Genomic DNA, 13,999 nt, shown 5'->3' on the forward strand with positions numbered 1-13,999 from the left:
GACAGAGACAATGTGAGTGGAGGAGGGGCACAGAGAGAAGGAGACAGAGTCCCAAGCAGCCTCCACACTGTCAGCACTGAGCCTGATGGGGGCTCGAACTCACAAAACCATGAGATCATGACCTGAGCCGAAACCAAGAGAGCGTGACGCTTAACCAACTGAGCCACCCAGGTGCCCCTGAGTGCCTTTTTAATTTACTCGTCCTTATTGTAAGAACTCATCATTCTTTTTCAACGTTTTTTTTTGTTTGTTTTTTTTTGTTTTTTTTTGGGACAGAGAGAGACAGAGCATGAACGGGGGAGGGGCAGAGAGAGAGGGAGACACAGAATTGGAAACAGGCTCCAGGCTCCGAGCCATCAGCCCAGAGCCTGAGGCGGGGCTCGAACTCACGGACCGTGAGATCGTGACCTGGCTGAAGTCGGACGCTTAACCGACTGCGCCACCCAGGCGCCCCAGAACTCATCATTCTTACATCCACCTTGCAAGGTGAATATGCCTACATGGTGCCGGGCAGTGTGCATACGTTAGCCAATGTCACTGGCAAATGTTCTCATTTCACTGATGAGACAACAAAGCTAAGAAGTGACAAGGGACCCACCCAAGTCGGGGAAGTGGTTGAGCAGGTATTTATAGACTGGGGTATGTCTTACTCCTATGTTATGGGCTCTTTTCACATTCTTCACAGTTTGACAACTTTAAAAATAAGTGACACCACACTCAAATTAAATAATCTGAAAATGTACAATTCTAAAAGGGAACTGATAACTTAAGGCAATCTGTAACCATGCTTCAACAATGCAAATGATTCCACTAGACACTTCTGAAAATGGTCCTTAAAACTCAACATCTTCATGCTTGGTTCATGCTTTTATGTTAAACTTAACTGTTCTTCACCCTTTCTCCATGGGTTGGAATTCCTCCAACAACTGTGGTCCCGGAGAATCCACATTGAGGTAATAAATTGTAAGGACCTGGAAGTTGCTGTCCTCTTGATATTCAAGAAGTACTTAGCCTTAATGTGTTGTATATATCTCCCTCATATTTCCTTAACTAGCTGAAAGAATTAAGTTTTAAGACACTTCCTAAGACGTTGGTTTCCTAGTCAATATCCAACCAGTGAAGGCTTGGATCAATAAAACAAAGGAAGTAGGATGACCTGGGAAATGAATTTCTCACCTCTGACCTGTTTCCATATCTTGAAGCTCTTAAAATCTAGTTTTTAATCTAAACTGCTTTTTATAGTGAATGTTTCCATGGGTGATGACCGTAGAAGCAAATACGTACTTAGGTTACTTGTTTGACTAAAAACAAAATAAATACTATTATAAAAATATGCTTATAATGTTATACTTTATATAACTGTGATTTATCCATCTGTTTATTTCTGTGTAGACAAAACAATTCATATTTTTAAAGTCTAATCTAATAAACTTTTCATGATAAAGAGGAATAAAATAGGGAAAGTTATGGGGATAAATGGCATATCTAATTTTTCAAACTTTAACCCTTAAAAGACTTCTCTTGGGCTACAAATGTATCCTTCTGCTTTTTAGTGCGTAGACAAATTTTCCCTTTAAGATATACTTAAATATACAAAGTCTTATATTTCAACTTCGACTAATAAATATCATAAGACATAACTTTTCACCTTAAGATGAAATTCTCCCTCAAAACATACCCAATCCTTCAATATCCAAGAATAGGCTAAGGTCACTATTTCGTAAACTCACAGCACTAAGATTTCCCAAGAGCATGGACCACCTTTTTTTTTTTTTTTTTAACTCTCCGGTAAGCTTATTTATACAAAGTTTTGCAGAGATGTAAACATTAAGCTCTTATCTCCATTGAAAACTATATCATGATGATGTTAGGACTGTCCTAGACAGTCTGGGATTCATAGAATCCATATTTTAGGGCAAAATAAGCCTCAAAGAATTATGGGCTAAGTCACACCTACTTCCTTCAATTAGATATTTCATCATAATTCCCCCAATTTCTGCAAGTCCAAACCCCACCTGACTTAGTATACACCTCAGGTGGCAACAACCTTCTAGAACATGTCTTGAAACAGTCAGCTGGAAGCCAGCTCTCCGTTCTATGGACCCACATAGAAGCCTGTTTCTCTCTTAAGGCATGTGTCCCTTTCTGTCTTGCATTATAGTTGCTTGCTGACATGCTGTATTTTCCCTCCTAGACAGTGAGCTCAAGGAAACCATCTTGAATCACATTCAATTCTTCCGTGATGCTAAGTGTTAACTAACACATAGTGGGTTCTCAAGGAGTACTAAGGATGTACTCAATGATTTCTGTTAGCCATGGCAAATCGCCAGAAAGAATGAAAAACCTATTAAGAAGTATTTTAGGAAGCCCTTGGTCAAGAAAGAAAAAGCATAAGAGCAGAAAATTCTTCGAGAGGCGAATCAGAATAACTGGCACATAAAAGTGACACATTCAATTTCTTCACCTTTATATAACCTCCAGAAGATCAAACGTTAATAAAATATTTATCTTCAGTTGTCACAAGCCAGACTTTGATTTAAAACTCTTGCGTACATGAATGTCATGCCAGACCCAAAATATACCGTCATGTATTTTTAATTTAAACATGGCTCTGTAAAAAATTTATGTATGCCTGGTATGAAAAAACGTGGGTGAAGATCTCCCAACAGTCACCACAAACAAGAAAACAGAACCTAAAAATGACTGTTGAACTTCTGTGAACCTACATGGGAAAGCATTCCATCCGAGAGTCCACTGTGCCATCAACACGACACAGGAAACGCATCCCCTTACCTTCAGGGAGTCAAAGCAGGCAATCACTCTTCCGTTCTCCACCTGGCAGCTCTTGGGGGGGTGAGCAAATTTGCACTCCTCATCAGAGCGCGAGCACGTGCCCCTCTGGAACTGCCTGCAGACCTCCAACGTCAGCCATTTTGTGTCTCTGACGGGGGCCACGTTCAAAGCCATGATGCTCGAGCTACTGGGATTCTGTTTGTTTGTGTCAAATGATGAAATCAATCCAGGTCCCAGTGATTCCGAGACTACTGTTGTGAAAAACCCCACATGTGAGTCTGAAGGTAAGTGATCAATTGCTTAGGGAGGCCCAATCCAGGAAGCAGTGAGGAGAGAATTTATCGGCAAGCAGTCACTCATCAATCAATATGCCCCACTTGAAGACAGTGGGTTGCAACAGAAGCACACTCAGTGTCATCTCTGGCGGTAAACGTCCGAGTCTCTCGACCGATCTGCAGACACAACTGTTTTTAATAAAGTGACTTCAATATCATGGCACTCCTTGGGAGGATATTCACTTCTGACACTCGCAGCTATTGACGGTGCTGGAGAATAAGCCACCTAGACGTTCAGATCTTGGCAAGATTTCTCTTTCTTTCCACCCTTCTAAATCCTGAAATCGAGCAATTGGCAAAGTCAGACAGTTGAGGTATCTTCATCCACCGTAAGGTCAGGGCTACGTGCATTTGACGGAAGAACAATTTGAACACAACAAGAGCTCAGGCTGCAGTTTCCAGCGAAAGTGACTTCACACAGGCACTTTGAAATCATGAACCTGCAGAACACAAAGAAAACATCAACTTACACCCAAACTCAATGGAATCAACACTTTGATAAACTGTTTTAGGTCTTCTATAGAATTTGCAAAAGTGCAGTTCAGAACTTTGAGGTTTAAGGCTAGTGAGGAAAGTTATGCATTAAAGAGGGAGAGAGAGAGAGAGAGAGAGAGAGAACAAAACTGCAGCCGTATTGCAGAAATCTAGGCAGCAGTCCAGAAGTTAGGAATGACTCAAACACATGAGTGTGGCAGACACAATAATTAAGCATTCTGAAACAATCCCATCTAATGTGCTTCATCGCCAAAACAGTGTATTAGAACCGTAGCTTCAGATTAATTTCACATTGAGGCCATTGATCTTATTGTTGGAAATGCTACGAACAATTATTCGGGATGTGTCTTCCTATGTAATAAGGGTACTGTCATTTTGGGTGCAGTGTGGGCTCCTTATTCTTTATATTTTTTCTAGTTTACAGAGATTTGAACTTAGAAATGGATAAGGAGAAGCTTCCCAATATTTTTTAGGTCTCTTATACTTTCTCTCTACTGTTATTACTTGCTTAATGTTAGTATTCCCCTCTCTGCAGTAAGCACTCAGACGGTAAGGACTATTTATATTTGTCATTTCTGTGTCCCTAGTGCCTTAGTTCATGGCTATTAGTTCCTGAAAAAATATTTACTGACCGATTTAACTGGTGACTGGCTCACTGACCAGAGGAATGAACGCAAGTTCGTTTTAGTTTTAGTTCAGTTTAGTTTTTAATGGACTCACAATCTCCATTCTGTGGAATGCTGGAGTTAAATCATACACCTACAACAAAAATATAACTAGAAAATTCATATTTCTAAAATTATATTTCATTTCTTTTAATGTTTTCAAGGATTATGAAGTAGTTAAAATGTTAAAAATTTAACATCGTTGGGTCCAGGAGGAATAAAGGACTATATACTAGAAGCTGATCATTTTCAGATATTGTATATGCTGCCAGCTACCTTAGACACATGGCCTCGATGTCCTTTTAAAAATTTCTTTAAGTAAGAACTTAATGGAAACTGGACGTAGAGTATTTAAAATCAGCATGTATGAGTAAGTTCAGACAGCAGTAACTTTTGAGTGATTCATAAATGTCCCCTGAGGAAAGTAGGTCCCATGATAATTAAGTTTAGTTAACTCCAGGTAAACCAGGCTGAACACGCTTCCTTGCAATAGGGCTTTTTTCGGTCTTGAACGAGTCTCCAATAGAGTAAGAGAAACAATGGTGTCTCTCAAGCTTATCCGATCGTGGAAGGTTTATTTAGCAGGACGTCTCTTGGGATGGTAGGCAATGCTGCTTCATCCCAGGACTTCATTTACTTGCTAGCAGAAGTGTGTAAATGGGTAATAACTGTATGTGCATGTAAGGAAATTGGCCACCTTGACGGCCATGACACATGCCTGACTCCAGCTGTAAAATACTTGAGGGGACAGGCAGGCTACTGCTTGTCTGTTTGGCAGCATTGTGTTCCCAGCAGCTAACATCAACTTGCTTAACTAGGCAGTTTAAGAAGATGAGTTTAATAACCAAATTTACTCTGGGTCAGGTTTCACAGACCAGCCTGAACCTGCACCTCCATTGCCTCAACCCCCATCTCTAACCCCCACGGAGAACAAAGGATGAGGGCAGCAGGGGACAAGAAAACATTCCTGCCTGTGTATTCAGTGGAGCCGAGGCACTAATAATGAGGTTTAAAATGATAGGTTGGACACATCTAGTTTATATTTGTACGATATTTGATAGAGTCCCTGAGTCCTACGGACCAGGGTCTCATGGGATTACAGGATGACAAAGATCCAGGAGAAGCTCATCCCTAAAGACAGCATGGCTTTGGTCACGGCTTTTCACGTGCAGGAAAAGAAATGGGCAAACTTGTATTTAGGCACAAGATGGCAAAAGAATAATTACTCAAGTATTCCTAAAAAACCACATAGAAACAATGCTCTCAACCCAGTCCAGTGAATGGGGTAGACTTTCGCGTGTATTTTCAGGTAAGAAATAATTGTTTTCCTGGGAGAAACAGATTGCCATTTGTAGTCACTATGAAAATCCAACCAGAATTTAGATAGACTCGAAGGAGATGAACTTGCTTTATTTTTATTTTTATTTTTATTTTTATTTTTTTATGTTTATTTATTTTTGAAGGAGAGAGAGACAGAGCACGAGCCGGGGAGGGGCAGATAGAGAGGGAGACGCAGAATCCAAAGCAGCCTCCAGGCTCTGAGCTGTCAGCACAGAGCCCAACGTGGGGCTCCAACTCATGAGCCATGAGATCACGACCTGAGCTGAAGTTGGATGTTCAACCGACTGAGCCACCCCAGGTGCCCCTGAACTTGCTTTTAAAAGCAGAGGAGCCACGCTTTCTGCTGGCCAGAGTCCTGTGTAAGTCAATGATGTTCCAGAAGGAAAAGAAGGCACATCATACTATACATAAGTATATTGCTATCCTCTCACAAATCCCCTCTTCCTTCCTGCTTGTGCTTGGTTTCTATCCTAAAAGTTACAGAGCTAATGTTATCAAAGACACTGCCTCCCTGGGCCCATCACAACCTCCATCTTCTGAGATGGATATAAGCAGGCAGTTGTGGGAACAAGGAAGAGAGCACAGACTTGAATTAGGTTAACGAAGGCCACCAAAGAAGATGGCCGATGAGGGGTAAGGATGGAGAAAACCAACTTTTGGCACGGTTATCAAGGGACAAGACTAACCTCTGCTAGCACACAGACCAAAGCACATATTGGATCTGCCAGACTAGATTTCTTGGGAGGAAGGGTTGTGTTAGGGCTTCATTCTCCTGTATAGGAGCCGCTAGCTACATGTGCCTACTGACCACTTGAAATGTAGCTAGTGCCACTGAGGAACTAAATTTGAAATTTGTATTTATTCTTAACGAATGTAAATTTAACTAAAACGTTGATCCTCACTTTAGTTCCTGGAAACCTTTCAGGTGGGCTTGGACTGACCTGAGTACATAAATCTACTTTTCAGTTGTAAATTCTATGAAATCTAAGTACAGATCAAGAATGTCCAATGAGTTCAGCTCCTAATTGAGTTGTGCTTTGAGTATAAAATACATACCGACCTCAAACACTTCGTATGAAAAAAGAATGTGAAAGTATCTCATTAATATTGTTTCACATGTACTACATGGTGAGTTGATATTTTAAGTAACTGGTTTAAATATTATTATTTAGCTTATATTAAGATTAAGCTCACTTGCTTCTTTTTAGCCCCTCCAAAATTCAGAGCTACATGTACCTCTCATTATATTTCTACTGATGGCAATGTCTTACTGGCTTTTGCATTTTGTTTTCTTTCAGCCAACACAGAACATTCTGGAATGGTGGAAAGTACCTTGTCCTAAGAGCCAGCGTCAAGCCTTTGTTTTGCCAAGGTTCCTTCATGTGACCTTGAGTAAGTCAATTTCTCTAAAATGTTGATAATAGTTCCTACCTACATTACATGATTGATGCCATGAAGGACAGATTATAGAGGGAACAAAGAATACTTTGTAAGCAGTAAAGTGCTGTCCCAATGCAAGGCAATGAAAGGAGGAGCTACTCTATAAATATTTATTGAATAAATCCACTTTCAGGCTTCCTCTCTCTCTTCAGTCATTCTACATCAATGGCCAGGCTTATGCCTTGTGCGTATCTGCTCCAGCTACAGAAGCTGAGAGCAGGGCGGTGCCTTAGAGATCAAAGGGACCGACAGAACTGTGTACTCCGGCCACTTATCCGGAGCATCCCTCGGTTCTCAAACTGATTTATTTTGCAGCCGGAAGGAACCCACAGAGAAGTTGCCCCAAGTACAAATCCCACAGCGTTCTTCTTACAAAGGCCTGACGCTTGGTTTCTTCCCTCAGTTGCTACTAAACCCAGAAGTGAATCAAACACTTTTAGGGCCCAGGCACTGACCCTGGGTGTGATGCCTAGTCCAAATATGTGGGGAGCAGTGCTGGGGTGCCTACTACATTCGAGGGCTTGCTGGAAATGCAGCGACAGATGCCATTCTCCAGTGCTCTGGGTGAGCGGGGAGGAACCTGTGGCATTTTCTAGGTCATCTACCCAGAGGGGCCCCTGGGAAAATGTGTCTGAGTGGAGAGGGCACCCTTTTCTCATTCTCAGAAAGGTCCCATATATGCTGCCATTGGCCCTGCTTATATGCAAGACGTTTCTGGGTTGCCCTAAGAAGCTGGGGCTCCTGCCTACAATATTTTCCGGTTTCTCCCAATGCTTCGCCTATGCTTCTATTTTTCCACCTTTTTTTTTTTTTTTTGACTTGTGCTTCAGTTTTATTTCCAACATCACAATCCATGCCATCCCAGTTAGCTCCTTCCGATGCAGAACCCAGGCAGAATTCAAAAGTAATTGTTCCCAGTTCTTTCTCTGGCCTTGTTCCTTCTTTGGCGTTCCTTTCCTTGTCCTCCTCAGGCATTCAGCGGCCTCGTGTTCTCTCCCCCTTCTGGCTTTCTAAGCCCCTCACAGAGGAGGAGATGCCCTTGCCCTTGAAGGCTCAGCTGAGCACTGATCTGGCAGGCCCTCACTGCCCTGTACCCTGAAGTGCTGTTCCTGCTGACCTGCTTCACCCCCTCTGGTGACCTCTGGGTAGCCCACTTTCTGATAGTGCCTGGTGATGATTGTTAAGTATCACCTCCTAATTCTCCAGAACTTACACATTGACTTCTCCACCCGCCTGCCCCCAGCTCAAAGTTTCGCCCTGTGTATGTAATAGACTTTGCCTATTATTTTCAAATCCTCAGTGCTCAGTTACATGCCTGGTGTCAAGAATACACTCAACAAATGTTTGCCAAATGAACTCCTGATCCTCCTCCAAGGAACTTTTGCGTTTTAATGTGGACCGAAGGCTAACCTAAAGGAATAAGGCTCTGAATAGGGAATTTCAGTATTATCCTGGAGGAAAATTCCAGCAGGTGCCACTGGCTTACCTCGTTGCTGCCAAGAAGGCCCTGGTGACAGGGAGGATCTGCCCCCAGGGCAAATTATTTGATCTTCAAACCCCAGCATCGTTAGCCCAGCGATTTGCAGATTTGCAAAGTGTAATACCTGGGCCAGCATGGCAGCAGCCTCTGGGAGCTTGTTAGGATGCAGATTCTCAGGCCCTGCCCAGAGGTACTGAATCAGAAAGTCCGGGGGTGGGGCCCAGCAAGCTCTCGGGGTAACTCTGGGGCACGCTCAAGTTTGGGAACTGCTGTAGTACGCATTTCTTGTTGCCCCCCCCACCCCATGTGCTGCGGGAACAAAGATGTCTGCCCTGAGTTGATCACAGGGTCTCGGGGTCACTGATTCCCCCAGAAATAATTGCAGGAGGGCTGGCTGGGGGCTTCTTCCAGTGGCTGTTTCTGATCGATGAAAACAAAACACAACTACACAGAAAACATCTGAGAGATCTGTTCTCGACAAGACTTCATTCTATGAGAATTACAAGAATAAATGAACTCGTAGCCTGTAGGTTTGGTTCAGGATGAAGCAGGCCTTTGGTCCAGGTGAGTGGGGCTTTTGTTGCTAGGACCCTTGCCTGAGGGAGGACTGCCTCAGAGGGCTGGTGGCCCTTAGTGACCAGCAGCTCAGTCCTTTGCCCCTTCCTGCTAGAGCTCTTTACAGAAGGGCTGATGTGTAGCACCCGGGTATAACGAGGGTGGAGGTTCACCACTGGACACATCTTCAAAGGAAAAGCAAGACTGAAGTTCAAGGGTAAAGAAACGCTGTAGTATTTCCTGAAACACCAAAGGACTCGCTGTGCAACTCTACAAAACAATCTCAGGCTATTTTTAGGGGTTTCACTTACATGACACTTCATTTTTCAAAATACATTTAAAACCCTCCAAGGTGTTGGATTTTCAGAAAGCTGTGACTTCTGACTATAGAACACTGAGCCGCGCAAGTTCCCTTGCAGCTGTTCAACGATGCGGCAGGCCAGTCTGGAAAGCGCGGCCTCCAAGCCAGGCCACCTCCCTTCGTTCCACACCTCTCAGCAGCCAGACAAGCCCGGGCCGGGGACCCCAGGTGTCCTCACCCTGCTGACGCTCTGTAGCCAGTTTGTACATTTCTGAAGGGAAAAACATCAGTCATGTCGGATCGTGAGGCTGAGACTGATCAAAATGTAAGACCGCCTCAAGGAAAATAGTTGTGCGGCACGCGGCTCCCTCGCTCACTTTTTGGTCAGCTGTGGCATTTAGCCGTCTGCCAGACACCGGCCTCCTAGCGAGCTGATCAAAGGGTCCTTGCAAAACAAACCGATTTCTGAGTCAGACAGTCAAGGACTCATTATCCATTAAGTAATTTATGGGATGCCTTTAATTTTATTTTCCATAAGTCTAATTACAATAAAGAAACGATGCCTCCTTGAGTTTCCTAATTTCTCATTTTGAGATTCTCTGGGTTTCCTCTTTTCAATTTTTAAATTCTCCGAATATATTTTTAAAGAATGATTTCTCCTCCCTGCGAGTCGCTCGATGTCTGAGCATCCCTACTTCTATTTCTGGAGCCTGATTTAAAATAGCTCTCAGTGTGCTCTCGCCCCTGATCAATGGCTGGCCTCAGCCCGCACCTATCAGATGCAGATGCCTGGGCAGGAGAGGAATCTCGAGACGCTGCTGGCTGGTGTGCTGGGCTGAGAGCCACTTGACCTCCGGGAGAGGGTGTAATCCTGCCCTGTAATCACAGCCACTGAGAAGAGGTCCCTCACTGGGGCCTTCCCACAGGAAGCCCTGTGCACCAATAAAAATACAGAAACTAGAGAGGCCCCACTGCCAAACGAATAAAGGACCTAGTTGACTTTTTGAAGAAAAGGTTTGTAAAGGGAGCAGCAGAAGTGACAGTCCTTAAGAACATGTTTCTTTATAGAACCTTGAAACTGGTTTCTTTATAATTTACTGGAAACGTAAGTTAAATGGCATTTTGAGACTTCTGCGTGGTTTCGGATGGAGAATCAGTTTTTCTACACGGGGTTCTAGTTGCCCCTCTCTCCTGAATAGCTGTGTAGCGTCTTGAGTTACGCTCTCTGAGTGTCAGTTTCCTGTTTGGAATCAAGGGGTTGAAAATACCAAAGCCATAAATATATGTCCTGCAACCAACATAGACGTAGTAGTATATTGTAAGTCCTCTCTATACAGCATTATCAACATTAGATACAACATCTATATGCTTTACATCTATGTGCATGTACACACACACACACACACACACACACGACAGGTGGAGATAAACTTCCACACTAAAAGTTATACATTTCTGTAAAGTAAATGAAGTTTGAGTAACAGAAACTAGAAAGGCCCTTGCTATGAAGTTGGTACACACTATGAAATCCTTCCCAGAAATTAGTGAGACAAACTTTTGATGGATGCTCTTCTAAGACAAATTCCAAACACACATTCATTCTAAGCAGAGAAAGAACCGAGGCTAACAATGATGCCTCCATTTTATATGGTACTTTGTTCTTTTGAACACACTTTTAAATACACTTCAATAAGAAAAACAAAACACTGGCCACCCAAGGTCACAAGGGCGGGTCTGCTGAGCCAGTGTTCATGACAACAGTAATAAAAGGAGAAATTCCCAGCTACAATTTTTCTCTTGTATCTTAAAATACAAGCGAAAGATTCATAAAATCCAGGTCTCATTTTAACACATGAAAATTTCCAGTCCATTTTCACTGCAGTTTCCAGGAATGGGCAGAGAAAGAAATCTCATCTTTAATTAGAAGAGGAGAAATTTCTAAATATAATCCTGAAACTACAGTCGGATGTAATATATTCAACACACATTTGTATTCAAATTATGTTTTTTTCACTGTGTCTGTGTTTTCTATCTAAACATTTATAATTCAGTTAGGAGACGCTCTTATTAGAATAAATGCAATTGTATTAGATACCATTTAAGGCTGACCACACTTACCGGTTTCCTGGACCCAGTGGCTGCTGTCAGAAAAAAATGATTACTGAGCGGCAGGCTGCAATCTAGCCCCTGAATTCCCAGAGAAGTCTTTGCCAGAACCTTCCATTTCCTTCCCTGGCCACCGCCCCTGGTGGACGGGACTGCTTTTCAGCTGACCTTTTTCCTTCTCTCTCTCTCTCTCTCTCTCTCTCTCCATTATCACCAGCCAACTGGTTATTTCATCTGCCCGCACGCTTACAAATGCCCAGACCCCCTTTTGCGACAAAAGTTTTGCAGCATAACTTTCATTATCACCGAACAAAAATAATCAATAGTGCGGCCAACAAGCATATGTTACCATACTGGAGTAGAAGCTTTCAAAGGAAGTAATTGTTAATAAAATGAATGATGTGTGTTTTGAAATTTCAGTGCTTAGGTACATACATATATGCTACCAGATAGAATGAGGAGGTCAGAGGCTCACACGTGTATGCACGTAGCATTAGTTTCAGTGTGACAGGCACAAATGCAGACTGACAGAGGTATGACAAGTGATGTGTCTTTTCAAAATGTCAAAAAATTCCCGTTACAGCTCCTAACAAGTTAGAGAACAATGTTGCCTCAATTTACACAGGTGTTATGTTCTTAACAAATTCAGCTGTATTAAGATGGTCTAAAAGTAAAAAATAAATCAATTAGAACCACACTTTGTACAAAAAAATACACTTAAGATCTTGACCAAGATCACTATGAACAGGATTTTTATCTATGTGAATGTTCAGCAGGACACTCAAAGGTCATGAGCTACAGGCCGGTTCTTCGCTCTGAGGGAGTCACAGATAGACATCACAAGATGGCAAAATCCTTCACTCCTGCCCACTACATTTTTAAAAATATTTTTTTAATATTTATTTATTGTGGGGAGAGTGCAAGCAGGGGAGGGGCAGAAGAGGGAGACAGAGGACCCGAAGCCAGCTCGATGCTGACAGCAGCGAGCCCGATGTGGGGCTCAAACCCACAAACTGCGAGATCATGACCTGAGCCAAAATTGGACGCTCAACCGACGGGGCCACCCAGGCGCCCCAGATTTTAGAGATGCTCCCTAGTCCTTTGGACAATGGGAAAAAATGTTCCCTTAAATCTCCAAAGAAATGTTTCCTTTCTTTACAGCGTGGTCCTATCTGCACTGAGAATGGTGTGGTAGGGTCTTAAGCTGTATAAATCTGACGAAGGTGACTCAGGTATAAAATATGAGGGTCACTAGTATGGTAGATTTGGGGGGGCACTGGAGGAACCCAGCTAAGACCCCAGCTAGAGGAAGCGCTCTCTGATAGCATCACCCACGATGCATTAGAATGAGAAGGTCTCACAGGTGGTAACACTGGATGTTGATTATAGCCATGGTCCAGAGAAAAGGGATAACTGAGGCCCCAAATTACATTGCAGTAGTGAGAAGGAAGAGGAGGAGGGTGTGGCTGGGGTAAATTCACTAGAAGTGGATCAGCTTTGGGAATATAGACAGCAAGGGAGAGATCAAAGAGGACTTCAAAAGTTGGATCCTGTGTGGACACTGACACTCTGCCCAGGAGGAAGGATGTCGGGAAGTGGAAGCCAATTGGAAATAGGGGCATTGAAGTTGAAGAGAGGGGACAGAGAGAGAGAGTGAGTGAGAGAGAGAGAGAAAGAGAGAGAGATTCATACCTGTATCTACATCTGTGTCTATATCCAGGGGAGAAATGAGAAAGCCTGGAACAGAGTCAAGGACAGTCTGTTCAGTTACTTAGAGGTGATGGAAAGAAGAGGAGCAAGCGAAACCATAGACCAAGAATGACGAGAGACACGAGATCCTCTGAATAGTGCAGGGTCAAGGGTGTGTGGGGAGAGTTTCAGAGCTCCAAGATGGAGGGAGTAGCCAGAAGAGTCCACTGCCTCCAGGAGACCATGGGCATGTGGATGGTTTGGGATGGCCAGACATCCTAACGAGGCTGTCACTGCTGACTTTCCAGATGGCAGTTTCCCTGGCTCACAGCTGTGGGGGGGAGGGGTCAGGACAGCTGGAAAATGAAGCCCTCGGTGCCTGGAGCTCTTCGGAGTATTTGGTGCTGCAAGAACACCATGTAGCAGCAGGGGAGGCTTTGAACTGTCTTTGCTTTGCAGTCAGCTGGGCGCTGATTACCTGCGTGCTCCCAGGGCAGGTGACCCTTTGTGAGCCTGGAATGTGTTCGCAGAAGCGGAAGGAGGGACCAAGTGAAGCACCCAGGAGAGCGGGAGAGAGCCTGCTTCTCCTGTCTCACTTCCAGCCTCTCGTTTCTTTCCTGAGTGGAAGGAGGGAAACACAACAGCAGCTTGGGAAAAGATGGCAGACTGAGGTGCGGGCTCGAGAGCCGGAACCGTGGCCCAAAGGAGGGGGAGGGATGAGGCCACCAGCTCCAGTGGAGGCCCAGCCTTGGCGAGAGAGAAGATGCTCCTTTCTCAGACGCAGGGCTGAAAGAAGGTG

At 43.7% G+C, this 13,999-nt stretch overlaps 1 protein-coding gene and 1 long non-coding RNA gene across 12 annotated transcripts in view; one reads left to right on the forward strand and one right to left on the reverse strand.

Moving 5' to 3' along the window:
* LOC131483476 (uncharacterized) overlaps window positions 1–13,999 on the forward strand; it is a 167,263-nt gene that overhangs the window by 149,535 nt on the left and 3,729 nt on the right. For both annotated transcript variants that reach the window (XR_009247714.1, XR_009247712.1), the window contains exon 3: window positions 6,928–7,021. This is a non-coding gene — a long non-coding RNA (uncharacterized LOC131483476). The remainder of the gene's footprint in view (window positions 1–6,927; window positions 7,022–13,999) is intronic.
* MBNL2 (muscleblind like splicing regulator 2) overlaps window positions 1–13,999 on the reverse strand; it is a 158,610-nt gene that overhangs the window by 106,027 nt on the left and 38,584 nt on the right. For all 10 annotated transcript variants that reach the window (XM_058681623.1, XM_058681559.1, XM_058681576.1 and 7 more), the window contains exon 2: window positions 2,794–3,568. In XM_058681623.1, coding sequence (XP_058537606.1) covers window positions 2,794–2,967 — 174 coding nt within the window. In that variant the 5' untranslated portion in view covers window positions 2,968–3,568. The remainder of the gene's footprint in view (window positions 1–2,793; window positions 3,569–13,999) is intronic.

Source organism: Neofelis nebulosa, chromosome 1 (assembly GCF_028018385.1).
Source record: "Neofelis nebulosa isolate mNeoNeb1 chromosome 1, mNeoNeb1.pri, whole genome shotgun sequence".
Taxonomy (NCBI): domain Eukaryota; kingdom Metazoa; phylum Chordata; class Mammalia; order Carnivora; family Felidae; genus Neofelis; species Neofelis nebulosa.